At 42.8% G+C, this 21,351-nt stretch overlaps 1 protein-coding gene across 2 annotated transcripts; it reads right to left on the bottom strand.

Moving 5' to 3' along the window:
- Nucleotides 1-359: 359 nt before the first annotated feature.
- RAB23 (RAB23, member RAS oncogene family) lies at nt 360-17,251 on the bottom strand. 2 transcript variants are annotated; one of them, XM_077308040.1, is made up of 7 exons: nt 17,045-17,251; nt 9,574-9,786; nt 9,093-9,178; nt 6,283-6,439; nt 4,381-4,463; nt 3,685-3,777; nt 360-2,636 (listed from the first exon to the last, which is right to left on the bottom strand). In XM_077308040.1, the coding sequence occupies exons 2-7, from the start codon at nt 9,726-9,728 to the stop codon at nt 2,497-2,499; spliced, it is 714 nt and encodes a 237-aa protein (XP_077164155.1). In that variant the 5' UTR covers nt 9,729-9,786; nt 17,045-17,251; the 3' UTR covers nt 360-2,496. The 2 variants fall into 2 exon arrangements, with proteins under 2 accessions (XP_077164155.1, XP_077164161.1); XM_077308046.1 differs by lacking the exon at nt 17,045-17,251 and adding an exon at nt 16,806-16,956.
- Between the last annotated feature and the right edge of the window lie 4,100 nt (nt 17,252-21,351).

Genomic DNA, 21,351 nt, shown 5'->3' with positions numbered 1-21,351 from the left:
AATGGTGTCAGAAGTCCTTCAGGTAGTAGACAGCATGTAAGGCTACTGGTTTAATCTGAAAGTTTTCTTATTTTGAACTAAAATGTACAATGAACAATTCTTATTTTGTTTACATACCCCTGCCACTGTACCATAAATTCATCCCAATTTGGACCGGACCCACATAAAAACATACAGTTGGTGATTAAATGTACCTGTTAAAAATAAATCCTTAATCCAACATTTTAAAGTAAAAGAAAAGAGGCTTAATGACCAATATGTCTCTTATGCCAGCAATGAAAGCAAAATTTTGTTTAGTTTTTGGGTGGCTGTTTGTTTCTTGTACTCATGTTAAAGAGACAGTTGGGCTAAGACGTCTCTAAAATATATACAAGTTATATTTATTATTGTATTTAAAATCATAGAATAATAGAAGACCTCTCCTATGCAAATGCCAGATTAAGACATATTTTCGAATGTAAATGCAGTATTTCAATGTAAATGCAGTATTTCAATGAGTACAGTTTGCAAAAGCAAATTATACATTTGCAAAAGCAAATCATAGCAATAGATAATTTTATCCAACAAACCAATATAACTCAGGCTGGGAGAACTACAGTGCCACATCATCTGAACTGCCTTTATGTATAATCTATGCACCTTAGCACTATGCCAATATACTTTGGGAACAGAATAATCTGATGCTGGCTGAACTTTGTTACACAAATTCTGCAGAAATATTGAACATGTAGACAGAATTCATACTGAAAATGCGTGCATAAATTAATGCTTTTGAAAAAAGACAACGCAAACACATTCAAATTTTTCCATTGATCTTGTAACACTAAACAGCTATTTTAACACCTGATCCTAAACCCATTATATAGCAGCTAGTATCAAAGCCCATTTTAAAAATGGGCTTTGAAAGGGGTGGCAGGCAGGAGGGCGTGAGAGGTTGGCCGCAGCTCACTTTGGCCCGCAAAGAGGGCTAAAAGGAGTGGAAAGCCCCCCCTCCCCCTCCCGCTGGCGGTGCTACCGCGGGAGGCTCCCTTTGGCCTGGCAAGTGCTTTGGCCGCAGTGAGAGCACTTCCTGGGCTAAAGGGAGTGGAAAGCCCCCCCCCCCGCCATAGCAACAGGGCTTTGCGGCCCGCAGGGAGGCTGCAAACTTCCCTCCCAGCAGGAGTGAACCTGTGGGCCGCAAAGCCCTGTCGCTGCTGCTCTCCTCGTGGGCGATAATGGAGGCCGCAGCCACAAGGCTTCTAGCAGGCAAGGAGGGAGGGTGGGAGCTGGAGGGGGAGGGCCAATTAGGGTAGACCTGGACAGACAGGGGCCCGTACAGTCTCCTCCCAGGAGGCTGTTTCCCAAATATATAAGGGAGCGAAATAGTGTTAAGGAATAGTGTTAACGATGCAGCACTTTCCACCAGACTAGTCCTAGGCACATTTACTCAGAAGTAAGTCATGAGAATTACTCCCAGATAAACTTGCAGCCTTACATTCATGCATTGTGTTTAAGAACAGGGTGCATCTTGAAACTACAGGAGAGGAGGAAAACCTTACTGAACATGGGATTCACAGTAGATATTACAAGACGCACTGGAGAAATTCTTTAAAAGTGTTTAATATTTGGGTAACAAATCTCTTTAATATTCAATCATCTTTTCCAAAAATTAATAGCATATGAATATATAAGCTATATTTCTTTCTTTTTAAAAAGGAAACTTGACGTGCTTCACTTGGCTATTCCTTTTATATCTCACATTTATCTAGTTAAAATTTAGAAAGTGTATCAAATGAATTTGACAAAAATATTTTTAAGTGTAGCAGCATAAAAATTCATTATTTGGCACAGCACAACTGTATTTAAAAAGGCCCACATGGGAGATCTTTAAACATGCACAGTACTGTTTTGGAAAGGTTGATTAAAGATGTCAGCAATTTTAGAAGTGGTAACTGTTTTAAGATGCCACTTTAGCATTTAGTTATCAGGACAACGTAATTGGATTGCGTACCTTCTTATTGTAACTTCTGGATCTTTCACCAAGTATCTATAGATGTATACTTCAGTTAGAATTTATAAATGATACAAATATTGCACCAATGAAACTGCCACTGGAGTAATTTCTATTCTATTTTAAAATAACTTCATAATGAATAATCCAGTCATTAAGTAAGAAAAACTATTTTATCTTAAGACAGCATGAGCGGTACTGAGATTCAGGAATTTCTGTTGAACTTGTGAGACTGTTATACACTTTAATACATCGTACCTTTCAACCAGAAAGTTGTCCTATTCGACGTAAAATGAATGTATGAGGCAATGGTTCTATTCTTGTGCCACCACTAGTCTTAACTATGTACCAACGATAATTCATTGCAACAGCAATATCCACTATCAGCGTGGGATCCCATGTGTGGAACGCTTGTGAAAGCACTGGACCACTACAGTCAGCTGCATTCCTTCCTGACTTCAGCTGAAACGCTTTGTCAGACTGTCTTTTCTTCTCTGTTCAGATCTTTAGGGTATGCTACAGTTGCTAAAAGGGCTTCTGTTCTTCTTGGTACGTTGCTTGTTAGGCCTAAGGTTGATGACGTCACCACCATTAAGCATGCTAGAATTCTGGCCAGAGTGACTTCCGCCGGCTGTGTTGAAAACACCTAAATTAAAACCAACACACAAAAATAATTACATCTAAGCAAATCTACCATCTTTGAAATACAGCACTAGATCCAAACAGCCTTTTCATTAAAATACAGTTCCCCTCTAATACTACCATCTCCTACCCACAAGGATTTCATACAAGCAGGTCCCAGGATTCTAAACACAGTTTAAAACACCATATTTTTCTTCAGCTGAAAACCTGGTTGGATGCAACTGACAGCCCAGTTTGTTGTTAGTAGCTGATTATTAGCCTCCTGGAGTATTTGGAAATGGGGCCAGTGCCAACAGCGAAACTTAAGTTAAACTTAAATTAAAGCCCTTCTCAAAGCCTAGTTAATGCTTTTAAAAATCCACAGGTTTTTTTTTAAGCTTAGCTGTTCATATAATGTCTATATTTGGTAGCTGTGGTGATTCATTTGAACAATATAGAGACACAGTTATAAAAAACTTTACAGAGGATCAAAGTTGGCAAATAGATATTGCTGTCAAGTTTACTTTCAGTGCAGAGCCTAAACCTAGGCAAATGGACATTTGCACTCATTCAGGCTCCTGATCTGGTTACTAAGTACAGCCAACAGAAAAGCAAACTCCAACAAATCTTCGGACACAAGAAAAAGTGAAGTGAGGGAAGAAGAAAAGGACAATGGGAAGAAGAGTCAAACTGACTATGAAGCACTTTTAAGGAAGTCTAAAGCTTAGCGTATCTGTACAAAAGCCTGTTTACAAAGCTATTTTCACCTGATGCCAGTGATGTTTTATTTAAATCAACTCGTTATTCTTTGCCAGCATAACTCTCACTGATGGTAGTACATATGGACAAGACCTTGACATTGTGCTGGGAACTGTGCATCCTCTGTTGTTCTTTGTACAACTTGACATTGTAAGCTCTTGAGAGGACAAGCCAACAAGATGTAACCACTGTAATCATGGCCACAAGGACATATTCTACCAAGTGATAGTATATTATCCCCTGTAGTGATTTCTCAAATTAGGATATCTAACAAGACAATACTATCTGGCTACACTTAAATGCTGCATACGCACCAATTTTGTTACTACTCGTATGTACTACTTCTGAATTTTCAGCTGTTTGTTGTTTGAGTCTTTGAAGATACTTCTCAGCCAAATACCTGAAAACTGAAATACACAAAACAGGGTTTAAAAAACAAACAAAAAACAGGCAAACACAGCAGCCAGTGAAAGCGGTGCCCTAAACCAGCCCGTCAGAGCTGTGTACGAGGAAAGGGTAAAATCTGACAGAAGAAGGTTTAGCTAGTTACAGTTGCCTTCCCTTCCCTCTCCCCACAACAGACATCCTGTGAGGCTGACAGAGCTCTGGTATTGCTTCTCGGTCAGAACAGCTTTATCAGTGCTGTGGTGAGCCAAAGGTCACCCAGCTGGCCGCATGTGGAGGAGTGGGGAATCAAACCTGGCTCGCCGGATTCAAAGTCCTAACCACTACACCAAGCTGACCATGATTTCCCACAGGAACGTATTCCAGAAGTGCAGCAGAGACCCTAAATTTGGACCAGACCAAAGGGGGAAAGTGTTTTCTGCCCCTCCGACCCATTTTTCTGAGTCAGAACAGCCTCACAGAATTTGTTTCTCATCCATTTTATGTATTTTCTGAAGCAAAACGTAACCTCAGACAGAAGGTCAGGCTGTAATTCTGCCTACAATCTGAAGTTAAGTCAGAATACCACATCAGGATAGTATCAGTACATAATTAATATCTCTTACCTTCTGTTACATTTAAATCTTCCTTTACAGATGTTCGGTAGAATCTTAATTTTAGTTTTTTTGCCAATGCCTCAGCTTCTTCACTGTTCAAAAAGGAAGAAAAAACATCAGTATTTTTTTTCATTGCAGTGAGCAGTGCCTTTAGAGTGAAACTGGATAAGCACCTTCAGGATGAATTATGGCGGAGCACTGAATCAGCCATGTTTTGGAAAATATAACCAGATTGGTGTTGTGTGGTTAGAGCAGACTTTCTCAACCAGGATTTTGTGAAACCCTGGAGTTTCTTGACTGTCCTGGAAAGGTTTCCCAAATGGGTGGGAGTTAATTCATAATATATTTGTAAAATTTGTTAAATATTTGTTGAATGGTCATATATGGTCATGTTTAACCAGCCACCCAGAGCCTCATGTGGCGCAGAGTGGTAAGGCAGCAGACATGCTGTCTGAAGCTCTGCCCATGAGGCTGGAAATTCAATCCCAGCAGCCGGCTCAAGGTTGACTCAGCCTTCCATCCTTCCGAGGTCGGTAAAATGAGTACCCAGCTTGCTGGGCAAATCACCCCATATTGAGTCTGCCATGAAAACGCTAGAGGGCATCCCCCCAAGGGTCAGACATGACCCGGTGCTTGCACAGGGGATACCTTAACCTTTACCTAACTAGCCACCCACTTGCAAAATGGCCTGGAGGGTGTGGGAAGAGGAGGGGCCCCAACTGGACATGTACATAGCTATGTTTCCCAACCATATTCTGCACGATTGCACCACTTCTGGGGTTTCTCAAAGGTAAAAAAGTTAAGACAGGCTGGGTTAGAGTGTCAGATTAGGAACTCTAATGCAAGGGAACTCTAATGGGGGGCGCTGAAAGCTATTTCATCCAGACCTAGGTAAGCACACTTAAAAATCTATGTTTTGCAAACACAGGTGAATTATGTTCTCTCGACCACCACCACCCAAGCCCTTGGTGAGGCACTCTAGAACAGTAGTTTGGACCCTATTTAGCATGAGCAGAGCAATGAACTGTATAACCTTCCACTTCTTGCTGGAGCCTTGTAAACCCTTCAGCATAAGTGTAAAAAAAAAAGGGGTGGGGTTGTGAAATTTCCCAGTTGGTCAAAATTCCTTCTGCCAGCAGAAGATGCAGTTAGAATTTGAGCCAAAACTGTGCTGTGTTGATTTTAGTGGACCTAAAATACAGAAAATCTCTACATGCCTGCCCTGTTCACAAAAGACAACTTTCAAAGAGATGGAGGAAGCTCAGCTACCAGTCCCGCTGCCCCAGCCAGACTCATGCCAGGGCTTTGGAACTTAGCTAGGTAAAAATGGACCTCAGGGGGGTTCAGTGTAATCAAATGATGTGGTCCCTTTACACACTCCTTGCACGGACACCATCTTTATACTGAATAAAACACTCTCAGCCTAACCTACCCCAGAGGTTTGTTGTGGGGCTAAAATGGAGGAAAGGAGTGTAAGTTACTTTGAGACCCCTTTGGGGAAAAAATGTGTAATTAAAATAAATCATATAAATCATTATATGCAGTTCTGTCCCACAGAAACAAGTTGGTTGCCATCACAAGATGTTTGTCCTCCTTTTTTATATCTAATATAAGCATGCCAGTCTGGATAAAGTTATCTTAAGCAACATCTGTAACACACAAGTATAGCAACTCTTATCCAAATTATGCATTTTCATCTAAGTATTAGGGGTGAACATGTCTTCTTTTAAAGTTGGGCAATCAGATGCTTACAATAGAAACCATTCAAAGCCATTAATGGTGCGATCTTAAGAACACTTTTCTGGAAGTGAGCTCCAGAGAATGGACCTGAATAGGATTCTGAATATACCTGAATATCCTACTACTAAATGCTTAGAAACATAATTATGTTAATATGCTAATAACACTTACTTCTTTATACAAGAATCATCTAGGAGGTCAATCTTGTTCTGAACAAGAACTGTAGGTAACTCTCCAACTTCAGATACAACTTTCTCCTTCCAGTTAGGAATTGCTTCAAAAGACTCTCTATCAATGGTGGAAAATACAAGCACACAAGCCTGGGCTCCTAGAAAATAAACACAATAATAATCATAGCTAACACATTGGATTAACTACACCAGGGGTCCCCAGCCTTTTTGAGCCTGTGAACACTGGAATTGTGATCCAACTAGTGGGTATAACCTTGGAGGTCTCCCATCCAAATACTAGTCAGGACCGACCCTTCTTGGCCTCTGAGATCAGGCTAACTCGGACCATCCATGTCAGGGCTTTCTGCAAGTTAGAGGGAACAAATAGTTTCTCCATTGAAATCACTTTCCACATGCCAACCCCAAACATTATCTCTTCTGTTCAGGATATGACTGATTCAGTCATTGCTCAAATCATGTAAATTACTGAGATTTAGGTTTAGAGTGCCATTACACTATTGTGCCAGAACAGCTCTGGCGCAAAGTGAAACCATACCAATAGCCCTTCTGCGAGGTCAAGGAGCCATTTTTGGTCCAGAGTTGCTTCTGGTTCTGTTTCACTACTATCATCTTTCAAAAAGGTCCTTGCTTTGTGGAGCTGCAGGTTCATTAACAGACCAGCAGGAACAAAGGTTTTGTCCCTGCAGAAAAGGGATGCGGCTGCCAATCCTAAACTCTCTTCCTGTGGTTGCCAATCCTAAACTCTCTTCCTGTGGTTGCCAATCCTAAACTCTCTTCCTGTGGTGTAACAAAATACAGGAATAGGCAGTTACCATACACAGCACTGTAGCAGCAACATGCTTCTTCTGCACATACACCTTTAAGTATGGATGTGTCCTGGTAATCATATTTGTATCGTATATACAAAACAGTATAAAAACGAAACCCTATGGTACACAGAAACAACACTATGTACAACCACCATTTTAATCTGTTGCAGAGCTCATTTACCTTTCCAATGCAATCTTCCCTTGTCACATGAAATCCACTAGCTAAAAGACAGGTTTCAATCATTAAGCATAAATTCAAGCCCCAAAGGGTGCAGAGCCAAAAGGGGTCTTGGCTGTTGGAACCAAGGCTTAATTTGTTTATATGCAGAACCATGTAATGAACCCCTTATCAGGAGTGAAGCGGAACAATAAAATGCCACTTTTTTTTTTTAAGGCTGCCTACTCGCGACATTCTATCCAGCTTCCACTGCAAACAGTGAATGAAAGGTAAGTTTACACTGGTAACCATTATCCCTGGCTTCTGCAGAGCTGTTCCTGTAGTGTGAGCACTAAGAAGCCTTGCGTACGTAATGTAACTCAATAGCCTATATCTTTAGCTCTCGTTCTTAGATGGTGGGGTTATAAAATATACCTGCAAAGTCACATGTAAGAAAGGGACGCCAATCAATTGATTCTTATTTAGCTAGGACTATCAGAGGCAAATACTAGGCAATGTAACAGTGTAATTAACCTTGTAGACTTCGCAACATCCCTCAAATGCTTACAGCAAAACCAGAAATAAATAATATATTTATTTACTTATATATTTAGAGGTTATTTTCAGTTGATTAGTAATTCTATCTCTATGTTCCTTAAAGGCAACAGGAGAAATTATATGGGTATATTGCAAAATGCACAAAAACACAATGAAGACCACTGAAAGACATTAATTTCCACTGAAGTTATGCATTCGGCTCTGGAAGATGGATCCAGGAATGGTCAGTTTTTCTGTGCATGCGACCCTTTTAGAAAGATGTTGGAATACATCACCATTTGTGTATTCATGCTCCTGTCTTAAAGTACCACTCTCAATGAAGCATCTTTAGTACCTCTTAATAACCAAAGATTTTTAGAATCCTTATGGCTTCACTGCACAATATCATAGAGCTTGTCTTGAGGAAAATAACCCATGTCAAAAAAAGGAAGGGGGGGCGATAACCCCACTCCGTACAACTTTTTAATGTTAATACAAAAGCCAGTATTTGTTCCAAACCAGGTGTGTTCACATTCTCCCTCAGAGAAGCCTGTTTAGTTCTCCTCAGTCAGCGGGTCCATAAGAAAAGACAAGAACAAATGCATGGTGGAGGAGTCTGCACCAATACCTAAGGATATTCAAAGATTACTGCCCCCATGTGGAGGCTACCAAAATATATGTCAAACAAAGGCTATATCCCTTGCACCATACTGCTGCAGTTAGACTGGCTGTGTTACTTGAAGAGATTAAATGACACACAGCATATTGTTTTGGCATTGAATCTCTCCAAGCAACCAATCCAAAACACATTTAACTAGCTACAAAAATTATAGTCCTTTATGGAACCAGGGACACATACTTTTTAAAGGACATTCTTTACCTAGAGGGGGAATCTAAGAATTGCATTTGGGGGCAGACCATACTATACACAAAAATTCCACAGATACACTGTTTCCTTAAAAATCTGACCAATTTTACTACTTAACTGCAGCTCCAAAAGACTATATGTAATTTGGGAGATATAGTACTTAAAAACATTAGACCTTTAATGTGATTTTTAAAAGAAATATATATTAAATATTTGTTTCAGTTTCACAGAAGTAACACACAACTTTCAAAATCTCTGTGATAATCAGAAGATAATTAAATAGCTTACAGACTTTTTCATTTCATGTTGATGATAGCAAACAAAGCTTTAATATATACTTATCAACATAAAACCCTATCAGTAAATTGATTGGCGCTATAAAACCAGCTGATTTAATGTATACCAATAATGTTACTTGCCTCTATAATAAGCTTTTGTAATTGCATCAAATTCTTCTTGTCCTGCTGTGTCCCACAGCATTAATCGGACATCTTCATCATGGACTCTAAAATCAACAGCACACAGGATTTCAAGAACTTGAAACATGTTGACAGTGAAAAATTATGCAAGAAGAATTGTTTGCTTTTGTCATAATGTTCATATCCACTATGGACCATATTTTCTAATCATATAAAAATTTCCTGCCTTATCCTGTCTTATTTCATCTTGATGATACTTTGTTTTCTTGAAAGTTACTTTACAAACAAACCATAAGAGTTTTTGCATGTTATTCAACTTGATAAATCGGGCAATCATATGCAGTTAGCATATGAATGCCTCACTTTTAGTTCTATGGGGAATACTGTCACAGCACTTTTCCCTGGGAGAACATTAATTCAGCACTTACAAAAGCTTTAATCAAAAAAGAAACAAGACATTGTGTTCCTGTTAAATACATACTGAATTTGCCTTTCCAGGAAATCAACTCCAATAGTCTTCTTGTAGTCTTTTGTAAAAATTCCTTTGCAGTATCTCTGGATCATACTGGACTTCCCAACAGCTCCATTCCCCACCACCACCACCTTGATGGCCACTTCCATATCTTCTTCCAACATCTTAGCCACTGACAAAAGGCTGCAGTTATTTCACAGTGTTACTGTAGATCTCCCAGATCTGTAAAGACAAAGCAATAATAAATGAGTTGGGGATCAAGGCAATGGACAAGGACATTTGATTTCAGTTTCTAATTCTGCCACAAACTTTCCTTGTGACATTGGAGACTCCACACCAGTAATTATTTTTTTCAGGGCTAGATTTACCATTAGGCTAACTGGTCTGAAGCCTAGGGCCTGAAATCTAGGAGGCTTCCAGCCTAGGTGTATAATATTTTTGACACGGTCGTAGGCCTTCCTTACACATGCTGTCATAACACATTGCTCTAAACAAGCTGCTAAGTCTGCAGGTTCAGTGAATACAGACTCAGACATTCTTCTCCCCCCTTCTCCCCCCCCCCCGGCCCTTTACAAAACACTTTGGGTGTCATTGTCTCCCATCACTCCCAGATGGGACTATCTCGTTGCAGAGAAACAAGCTCAGGGTTCCCACTGATTTGTCACTACCATAAGTTAAAATTTCCATGAAAATAAAATGTTCCTTATGTTCATTGTTGTGGCGTGTCTATATCTTATTTTGAAGGGAGGTTTAAACATTACCATGGCGATCAGAGAGCGTTAGGGCAGTGGTTGAGAGTACAGGAGTAAACTACCCCACCGGGCTTCAGTAAAATTGTCAAGCATTGAGTGGTCCCCAGTGATAAAAAGGTTGGGGACCACTGATCTAAACCACCATTGGTGGACACAAAGATAAATTTTCCATTGACATTGCATACACTTCAGCCCCTTCTTCCTAGAAACAGAAATCTTGTAATATCATGGGAGTCAAGCAGGAAGAAGTGAGGTGCTGCCCTTACTCTAATGTAATCTCACAATATTTGACAGAATTTTAATACTCCCCTTGGCTAGAAAGAGTCCAAAGCAGCTTGCAATATGGCTGTTGTGCCAAAACAAGTATGAAAAACCCAGCTGTGTTTAAGGGTTCCTTGAACAATATTCAATATTGTAGCGCAATTTTTGCTTGTTTTATTATGCCTACTAGTAGCTGAAGCCCGTTGTAGCAAAAAATACAAAAAATACAACGGGCACTAGCATGGTGTAGTGTGGTGCTGTGAAGGCTTGGGTTTCGAGGGAGGGAGGAGAAAGATGCACTGTCCTGAATACTGGAGGGAGGAAGAGAGACACAATGTCCGGAATAGTGGGTGGAAGGGAGGAAGGAAGGCATAGCAAAAGAGAGGAGGAGAGAGAGAGAAAGTGAGAAAGACAGAGAGAAGGGGATAGAGGAGATAAAGGGATGGAAGAAAGAAAAGTAGAAGAGAAAGAGAAAGGGATGGATGGGAGAGAGAAAGGAGATAAAGGGATGGATGGAAGGATAGAAGGGAGAGAGAGAGAGAGATGCAATGTCCAGGTGGGGGCCCCCCTTGGCTTGTTAAACAGTCTAGGAAGCACAACAAAACAAAATCAGAGTCCAGTGGCACCTTTAAGACCAACAAAGATTTATTCAAGGTGTGAGCTTTTGAGTGCAAGCACCGTTCCTCAGACTATGAACTGACCATCATGTCAGTGGGAATATATAAGCAAAAGTTAATCCTGTTAAATTAGTAAACAGTGTCACATCAAAATACAGCTATATATATATATTTTCTAAAACAGCCAATCAATCCCCTCAAATACAGTTATAGAAGCATTATTCCTCTTCTTCTGTAAGCTAGAGTGGGTGGGAGAAGATAATTTGTACTGGGAGAATAAATGCTTCATGATATGCTTCCTCAGCCTTATCTTCACACTTCCCCCCATTACAGGACACTTCTTAACCTTTTAAGAGCTCTACCCCATTTATGGTTCAAAGGGGAACATGTCACTAATTAAGAACTCTTTTTCTCCCATCCTAATTTGTCTCCCTACCTGGGCTCTTTTAGCTTCAAAATAGTCACAGCCTTCAGGAGCTACAGTATCCTAGTTTGGGGTGAGGGGAGAGAATTTTGGCTGGGGAATGCCTACCTGAGTGGACATCCCACAATACTTGCCATCTAAAATGCTATATGCTATCACAATCATGTTGATTTCCCCCAATCATGTTGATTTCCCCCTGACTGACCTTTCTCTTTCTTTTGAATTCAATTACCTTCCATGTTCAGTGTTTCTTGGAGAGCAATGAGCATGGCCTGTCTTTGCTACACTATTCTTCAGGTTGTTTCTCATTAAATTACAAACTCAAAGTTTAAATTTGTCTTCCTATTCCAAATCCCATCCAGTCTGACTAATGCTCCTTTGTCCAGCACCTGGGACTTTTCGGAAATATCATTTGGGGGGGGGGGGGGCAGGGGGCTGTCAATAGACCCAAACTGAAAAATACCATATTTTTAACACTAGTAATGGGAATATAAGATTCACTATTAATATTGTGATTACAAAGATATATATACTACCTTTAGGTACTGGGTTTTATCTAATAAATACCAGCATACAGCATTTATAGAGCATAATTGGAACATACATTAACTCAATAATGTAGATCTGTCAAAGCTCCCTTGTCCCACAAGAAGGCTTTGGGGTGAAGGTCAAGATCAAAATGCACAGAATTGGGGAGTGAATCCTTACTGTCCAGGGTAACATGCCACCACCAATTGGGACGGAGTCTCCATCCCTATTGGGTGTTAATCAAGAAGTTATCTCTGGAATTACTTTGCCAACTGTAACCAAGGTGGTTGGTTTAGATTGAAGCCTCAAAACCCAAATAACACCCCAGAGTATGGTTTGATGTTGTTAGGTGCGAAGCCGTGTCTGACCCATCGTGACCCCATGGACAATGATCCTCCAGGCCTTCCTGTCGTCTACCATTCCTCAAAGAGTATGGTTAATAAGGGTTATATAGAAGCAGCACAAAATAAGGAAAAATAATTGAACTGTCATCTGACCCAGTTATCACCTGGCCGGACTGAAGATACAAAGTAAAGACAGAACTCCAAGGTCTAAAATCCCAAAAGCAGGTTTTTCATTCACACAGGACTTAGCTGACCATCAAAAGGAGGTTAGAAACTCCAAGCTAGAATGAATGTTCTTTCTTTATGCCCTACTGCCCACAGCTGGTCTGATTCTGTTTGGCCTACCCTGTACCTCTGCAGCTGAACATATAATCACAATCAAACAGCTTTCTGGTGTCCAGTGTTCCTTGTGCTAGTGAGATTGAACATATGTGCAAAACTCCCTCTTAGTTTCTGCCCTGAAACTTATGGGTCCATGTTCTCACTTGAATCTATGTTCTACTCCATCTCATCCCCTTCTGGAAACTGCAAATCAGTGTGATCACTCCCCTGAGAGCAGCCTTCAGTAACTTTACTAGACCCAAAAGCATGAACCAAACTTTAAAAGGCCAAGAAATGGCTAAGCAAGAGTAGTCTCTCAACAAGATCAGCAGGATTTTTCCCAAACTGCAGGTGCAGAAGGCAGTCTCTTGGTGAAAGAAATATTTGAACAGGCCTTGCTTACAACTGACACATAGCTGATACTCTTTGTTCCTGCAATACATACAACTCCTGAATCAGGATTACAATACGTGTTTATGGTTTAAAAGTGGGAGCTGCAGAACACACAACTAGTGCATGTTAATTTCTATAACAATCTTCCCCTCCCCAAGAAAAAAAATATTAAAGCCCAGTATAAAGGAAATGCATCTGTCATTATACAAACAATATAGTCTGAATGACTGTTGTGTAATTCTGTTATGGTGTTTTCTGTATGCTGGATCGTAATAAACCATTGATTGATACAAATACTTTTAGAGACATACATGTAATTTAATAAGTTTATAATTTTTTTTATTGAGAGACACTGAAATGGAATGATAACCAATATCTAATTCCCACAATCTAGATTCAACTGAAAGTCTGTATAATCCTAAAATCTGAGTTATAAACCTAAATCCACTGAAGTAAATTGGTTTGGTAATAGCTATTTGTTTTAGGACAGCACTGCACATTTACACCTCAATCTGGCCTATCATAGTTAGGATACTAACTTATATCATAGAATCATAGAGTTGGAGGGGGCCATACAGGCCATCTAGTCCAACCCCCTGTTCAACGCAGTATCAGCCCAAAGCATCCTAAAGCAATATCTAGAGAGCATAAGAGTGAAATGTGGGTATGCACTTTGAAGCCCTAAAGATTTTTGAAATTACAGTCCATTACACCAATTTCTAGAACTTCTAGAACAACTTCTAGAACAAGTCTCAAGCAGGCTCAAGCACTACTCAAATACTGATATGACACGCTAAAAAAAGTAGACAACTTTTTGAAGCAACAGTGGAAAAAGACGGTTCGCAGCCAAGTTCTGTTTTTTTAACTTGTGTTACATTTGCATGGTATTTTTGCCACTGTACTACACAAACAATTATTCTAAAACAGGAATATCTGAAACTCATATTTAAATATAAAAACTATCACCATCTACAGTTGCAATTTAAATGCAGTAATATATAGTTTATGGTCGCACATTCCCTCATCCCAGCAATCTGTATGCTATCCATTGCTGTCATTTTTCTATGCATACTCCAATTCAACAAAAAGAAAAAAAACCTTTTTCAAAGATACACCCAGATGTCAAGGCAGCTCCTCGCCTCTCTCTGAGGATTTGATCTCATTCCATTCAGTACAATCTGTTGACTCTTTTCCTTCCCCACCCTGTTAGTTCCTTCCAATACCAATTTAATCCCATAAATCTATGCTGTGTCCCTCCCACTCATCCTTACCACACACACACACACACACACACACAAAAGTTAAGGTTCCTACTCCACATATTTTAGCTGCCTTAGGAAACAGGCTTCTATGCCACTAATGATTGACTTGAGGTGCTGGTTCTGAGAGTAAGACATAGCCAAGCTCTTCAGTTGAATACAAATCCCTAAAGTCACAACTCTCCAGGCAACTCATGGCAAAATTACATGTTATATTGCCCCACTGTGGTAATCAATGGGAACACCATACAGGCTTGCAACATGTCTTATACCTTTGTGTTCAATCCCCATCTTGCCTACAGAAATGAACATGGCTAGCTTGGTGATGTTCTGTGCAACACGCAGGACAAGCACAGTAAAGTGTGCTACACATTACAAGCATTACATTAAAAAGCTAACCTGTGGAAGATGTAGAGCAGCAGTTCCCAACTTTTTTGGGCTGTTGTCCCTTGACTGCCAAGACATATCCCTAGTACCTTCCCCATATATGAATTCACATTTCTTTCCCAATGTTAGGTCTATTGCAAATACAAAAGACACTATGTTCCTATACTTTTTTGGTAGTTGGGCAGCAGCCATATTTTAGTCTGGAATTTTATATATATAACCTGTTTGTAAAAGCTACTTTGGCTCCTCACTGGGGAGAAAGCGAAGAAGGGAGGGAGAGAAGCAAGCAAAAGGCTTTTCCAGCTTCCCAAAGATAGAGACTTTGGGGGAAGGGTTGCTAACCCTGGGTTAAGAAATTCCTGGAGATCTTGGGTGGAGCCTGGAAAAGACAGAGTCTGAGGAGGAGGGAAGGAACTCAGCAGGAATAGGATCCCATCCACCCCACCTTCTTCAGGAAGCTAAGCAGGGTTGGCCTTGGTCAGCATTGCGATGGAAGACCAGCAAGGGAATTCAGGGCCACTATTACCCAGGAGGAGGCAATGGCAAGCACCTTGGAATGTCTCTTGCTAGGAAAACACAACCGCTGCAGTAAGAGTCAGACTGCTGGCCTCCCCTAATGCCCCAACATTTCTCACCCCCCCTGTACTGCCTCAAAAGTCCTCACCACCCCCTAGATTCTTTGACTGCCTACAGGGGGATGACATACCACCCCTTTAGGAACTCTTAATGTACCGCATTACTGAAGCAGTGGGTGTGAACTTAAATGGACTCCGGGGAATGGTAGAGGACAGGAAGGCCTGGAGGATCATTGTCCATGGGGTCACGATGGGTTGGACACGACTTCGCACCTAACAACAACAAATGTAGTGCATAGACAAGCACTTCCTTCCCAGCTTCAGGGATTTCCCATACATTAGGATTTTCCTAGTGTTTGCATTGATGACCCAACTGCTCAGAGCTGCTAAATCAAACAGACAATAACAGAAGATAACCCTGGGTGAGTGGTCTCCATCAGCTACACAGCTGACTCTGTACCTGTTAGCAACACTTCCTGGATACTTTTTTTCCTGCTGTGTTTTCCACCTACTGCATTTTCAGTATTAAGAGACACTATGAAGAGATATAACAGATGGTCAATTAGAATCAGCTACCATTTTGGACCTGTCAACCTTTTCCCGTGAACTTGCAGTCAGCCAATCCGATACATATCCACCGCCTTCCAGGTAAACTCCCTGGCAAGCCATAGGTGCACACAGCCCAATGAGAGATAGGTAGAGAGCCTTCATCAATATATCTGAAAGGCTTCCTCGGCCACAGAACGTCCACACCTTCAGTCTTCCTTACCAAACTTGCTAGAGACCCCCAAATGCAGCATTTCTATCGGGGACCAAAGCTGAAGACTGGCAGAAGACGGTCATGGTCCCTATGAAAAGCATAACAGAAGAGGGCCCCTGAGCATGCCTGAAATGCCTTCTCCTACCAGCAACGGCTAACCAGGAGTATCAGACTGAGAAAAGCCATCCTCAATAGGTCTCCTCGGAACCCCACCCAGTAGGGCTCAGTCGGAAGAAAGCGTTCTCAGGAGAAGTCAAACCTTCCAGGCCCCTCCGCCAGCGTCGTCCAAGCAACCTCCGCTCGGTCCTTATAACAGATGAAGGTGGGGCCAAGGGCTGAAGGGAAATCCCCGGGGGCTACCGGGCAGCAGAGCACCCTCTTGCCATCCCCATGCGCGCAAAGCACAGGCGGCGGCGGCGGCGGCGCTCCGGCTCCTTCTCTTCCCGGGGCCAGCGCAGCCACGGGCCAGACCCCCCCCCCTTCCTTCCAGCCCCGACGCACCGGCACTCGCCCGCCCAGGCCGTAGCCTCCGCGCCCCGCCAGACCCTCCCGGCAGCCCTGCAAGCGGCGCCTCGCCCCACGTCCCAGGGGCCCAACCCGGCCGCCGCCGTCTCACTAACCCTCGGCGTCCCTGGCCCGGGTCCCGGCGGGCGCGTGAGGGAGGCTGCGGGAGAGTCGCCTCCGCGGAGACCGGCAGCCCGGAGGAGCGGAGCCGGCCCAACCCGGACGCACATCCCGCCTCGCTTGCCACATGCACAGCCCCGGAAACGCCGTCAGGGCCGCCGAGGGACCCGCGGGGGAAAGCAAGCAGCCTGACCGAGGGACCGAGGCCAGAGCAGCCAAGACAAGGCTGGCTTACCGCCGGCACCACCCGTCGCCCTCGCCGTCGCCGTCGCCGTCTGTTGCTGCCGCTGCCGCCGCCGCTGCGCCTGTGGAGGCGGGGAGCAGGCCCGCTGGCCGGGGTGGGCGCCTGGCGGGGGCGGGGGCGGAGGCAGAGGCAGGGTTGCGGCGAGACGCCGAGGAGCGCCGCGTGCGCGGAGGCACAAAGCCCGGCTGGGTCGGTGCGGGAGGGAGTCTCCGCCCCAGCCTTAAAGGCCAAGGGGGCCGACACGACGCGCGCTTCTTCGCCAGGAGGGAACCGCTGGCTCCCGAGGAGGGAGGGCGGAGGGTCTCAAAGCGGCCCTGCCTTCAGCCCAAAGAACGTCGAAGGGAGCCTCCACCGTCAAACTGCGGATGGGGATGGTGCAGAGGCTGCCCAGGCTCCCCTCTCCTCCCCCCATTGAACAGGGATTAGAGATTCTTCATCTCGCCATAGGTCACCCTGTCTCTGGAGCCCTTGCTGTAGGAAGCCCCTTCTCTGTGGCAGCGCCAAAACTCCGGATTTTTTCCCCCAGGGAGATTCAGCTTTCTCCTCTTATGGTTGTCTTGTTTTGTTTGTCCTGTCCCCAATAACTGTTCTTGGCCTCCCTAGTGTGTTTTTTGATACATGTTGGCATCACATTATTTTACATTTTTTATTTTAAAGGCTGTTTTGATGTTTGCGGAAAGACAGCACAGAAACCTTTGAAAAAAATTGTGTTACAAAACATGCGACTTCCCACCTAATAACCCAACTTGGAAAGCCCAGACAAGCCCAGTCCTGTCAGATTTTGGAAGCGAAACAGAGTCGGCCTGGGCTAGCACTTGGAAAGGCAACCTCTAAGGAATACCAGGGTCATGATATGGGGGCTGGCAATGGCAAACCAGCCCTGAACATTTTTTGCCTGGCAGCCAGACAATTTTAGGAACTCCTGGCTATATTACGCACATACTATAATAATAAATAAATCCCACTTAATACAGATGTCAGATAATTTAGTATATGTTATTTATTTTATATTGAATTTACCCAGCTGCATTTTGCTTATAACACTTGCATTTATTTATTTCTCATTTGTCTTCTGCATTGACATTAAAAAGAAGAGTTATAAAACCATGCTATAAAGACCAGTAAAATATAAGCAATACATTTTGTTAAGTAATTTTAATACTTTCCATGTAAAATGATTGCATAGCAAGGGATCCACTGACTGCACTTGAAGAAGTGGGCCTGAGTCCACAAAAGCATATGCTGGGATGAAATAGTTGTTAATTTGTAAGATTGTCACTGTTACTTGAGGAAGGGCAGAGGTTATAATGGGCTTTCTGAAGATGCTTTGCTATTGTTTGCCCATCTACTCTCATCTGGTAGCTGTTTGTCACGTGTCCCTTCAGGATCTCTACCTGAACACTGTGGGGATGATGCACATTCTCTTAACACAACGAGTGTTGTTTTAGACAGCCCTTCTCAACTTTTTAGAAGAAGAAGAGTTGGTTCTTATATGCTGCTTTTCTCTACCAGAAGGAGTCTCAAAGCGGCTTACAATTGCCTTCTCTTTCCTCTCCCCACAACAGTCATCCTGTGAGGTAAGTGAGGCTGAGAGAGCCCTGATATTACTGCTCGATCAGAACAGCTTTATCAGTGCCATGTGGTGCCCAAGGTCACCCAGCTGGTTGCATGTGGAAGAGGAGCAGGAATCAAACCGTCTTGCCAGATTAGAAGTCTGCACTCCTAACTACTATACCAAGCTGGCTCAATGACTTTAACCATTGATAAACCACTGAAACATTCTTCAGGCCCAGAGAAACCTAAAAGTGGTGCAATCATGCAGAATATGGTTGGGAAGCACACCCATCTGGGGGCCCTCACCTTTCCACCCCCTCTAGGCCTGTCATTGTCCATTTGGGGTGGGGTTTGACATGGCCATATTTGGTCCTATTGCCCGATATATAAAATTAATTAACTCCCAGCCATTTAGGAAACCCTTCCAGAACTGTCAAGAAACCCCAGGTTTTCACAAAACCCTGTTTGAGAAAGCCTAACTTAGGGAAAGCAGAACAAGCAGGCAAATCATATGTAATTAGTTACAGAAGAAGAATAAAAAACAGGGAGTGTTTTCAGACACAGGGAAGAATGCAAAACAGCTAAAAGAATGCAGAGTACTGACACAGCCTGCCTGAAATGGTGCCTTAGCTTAATGGCTAACAGTTTTCACAGATCTTGAGCCATGTCAGCTAAACATGGGCCTATGCCACAAGGGTCTCACCTTCCTTTGTTTGGCCTGGAAAAGAATTCAGATGTAACCATGCTGTCCATGTCATGCTTTTGTTAAAACTATGAATAATGAGACACAATAATATACAAATTCTTCACTTTTATACATGTACTTAGGGGCAGTACTTGAATCTAAAGGATGAATAATAAAAACTCTAATCATGCCTAACCTTTCAAGATACAGCTTCTTCACTAGGGCAGAGTCTGCACTTACTTTGTTTATTCTATTGTCAATCCTATTGAATTAAGATCGATTTGAACTAGAGTCTTCCTCTCCCCCCCCATTGAAACAGGAAAGTCTTCTGCACGTGGTTAGGGAGGCTCAGAAGAGTGGGGGGAGGCAAATTGAGACTCCTTGTTTTATTGAAGCGGGGAAAGAGGATCGAAGAAGTCAGAGAAGGGAGGAGAAAAATCCTTTCTTTTCTTGAAGGGGGGGGAGGATTGAAGAAGGCAGGAAAAAAAATCCAACAGAAGTTGAGAGAAATTAGGGGCTTCTCCTTTAAGGCAAGTTTGTCACATGACCATCTGTGGCCAATCACGGGTCGTCTACCACGGAGAAGAGCCCAGATTCAAAACAGCCTTTAAATATTGAGGGTTAAAAGCACTCTAAGATATCGCACAATAAAGGTTGGGTCACTCCGGATCAATCCTTCTTGCTGCAGAAGGAAATTTTAAATGGCCCCAAATCCAAACGGAAATCGCATTCTGTGTAGAGGGCAGGGACTGAATCGATCTGGGGTTGGAATAAAAGCTCCGTGTAGTTTACACCAGTGGTCCCCAACCTTTTAATCACCAGGGACCGGTTAATGCTTGACAATTTTACTGAGGCCCGCCGCTTGCTGGGGGCGCTGCCAGCAGCAGCTGCGCAGTGCCACGCCGAGGGGGAGCCCCAGCCATAGCAGCCACTGGAGAGCACCAAAGGTGAGCTGGTGGCAGGGTAGCAGGGCAGCCCCCAAGGCACTAGACAGGGAGGAGGACAAGGAGGAGCCGCGGACCGGTACCGACTGATCTACGGACCGGTACCGGTCCCCGGACCGGGGGTTGGGGACCACTGGTTTACACCCAGGAGGCCTTGAGGTCTGGAACTTTTGCAGTGAATCAGACCCCAGCTAGATTACTCACAATCATCCCACTAAAATAAATGGTGGGATTTTATATTGAAATAGTCCAGACTGAGTTGTAAAGCCTCTCCCATTGTTAATGTCTATATGTGGGATGGTGTTAATGCTGGATATAAGGGGACCAAACACGCCTGAAGAAAAATGTCTTGTCCATTTAACAGAGAGCTAATGTGTGAAAGTTGGCAGCTGGATAATTTTAACACATGGTAGTAAATAACATTCTGCTCTTAGAGAAACAGTATTTTTTTCTCTCTAGGTAGTTGACAAGCATAGACATACCATGTACTCATGGGTTTGTAAGTACTATTTCAAATGGGCAGCAATATTGATCTGTTACAGCAAAATAAATCTTGTAGCTCCTTAAAGTTCTGCTTATTTAATCTATGTACAAATAGTGAAGTCAGCCAAGTTTTGGATGCCTAAATCCAGCAACTGGCTGTGAATGGGCAAGACAGATATTTCTACAAAACTGAAAATGGCCCTGGGTTTGCGTGGGGGGAAAAAAGTGAAAAAATACATTGGAGGTTTAAAAAAGAGATAAAAGTAGTTCCTGTGGCTTTAAGCAACAGCTTCCCTCACTGGCTGCTAGGCAACCAAATTTGCATAGGACTGAATTATAATGGTCCCTTTGTCTGCTGAGTAAAGATTAAGCTTGGGTTTCTCAATAAAAAACTGCCAGAGACAGAGCCTTGTCTCTTTGGGCCAGGCCTGACCACCCTCCAAAGGGTCCATTTTTTCCAGGGTAGCCTGGAGATTAGGTATAATTCCAGGGGATTCCCCAGATATCTCCAGGTCCTACATGAAGATTAACAACCCTAGGTGTGGCAACACATATAATACCAAGGCATGGGAAGGAAGCAGTAGCTTTCATAAGGGAAAGTAAGCAGAACAGTTTGTGGCTACTGGGTGTAA

The sequence above is a fragment of the Paroedura picta genome, chromosome 1 (assembly GCF_049243985.1).
Source record: "Paroedura picta isolate Pp20150507F chromosome 1, Ppicta_v3.0, whole genome shotgun sequence".
Classification (NCBI taxonomy): Eukaryota; Metazoa; Chordata; class Lepidosauria; order Squamata; family Gekkonidae; genus Paroedura; species Paroedura picta.
Note: the sequence above shows the minus strand (reverse complement) of the source record. Positions and strands in the feature narration are given on the sequence as shown.

Coding starts and splice junctions, on each gene's coding strand:
- RAB23 (XM_077308040.1), bottom strand. CDS start 9,728: ATGTTGGAAGAAGATATGGAAGTGGCCATCAAGGTGGTGGTGGTGGGG. Junction 3,778..4,380: donor AGATTTAAATGTAACAGAAG/GTAAGAGATATT, acceptor TGTGTATTTCAG/TTTTCAGGTATTTGGCTGAG. Junction 2,637..3,684: donor TACGAGTAGTAACAAAATTG/GTGCGTATGCAG, acceptor GTTTTAATTTAG/GTGTTTTCAACACAGCCGGC.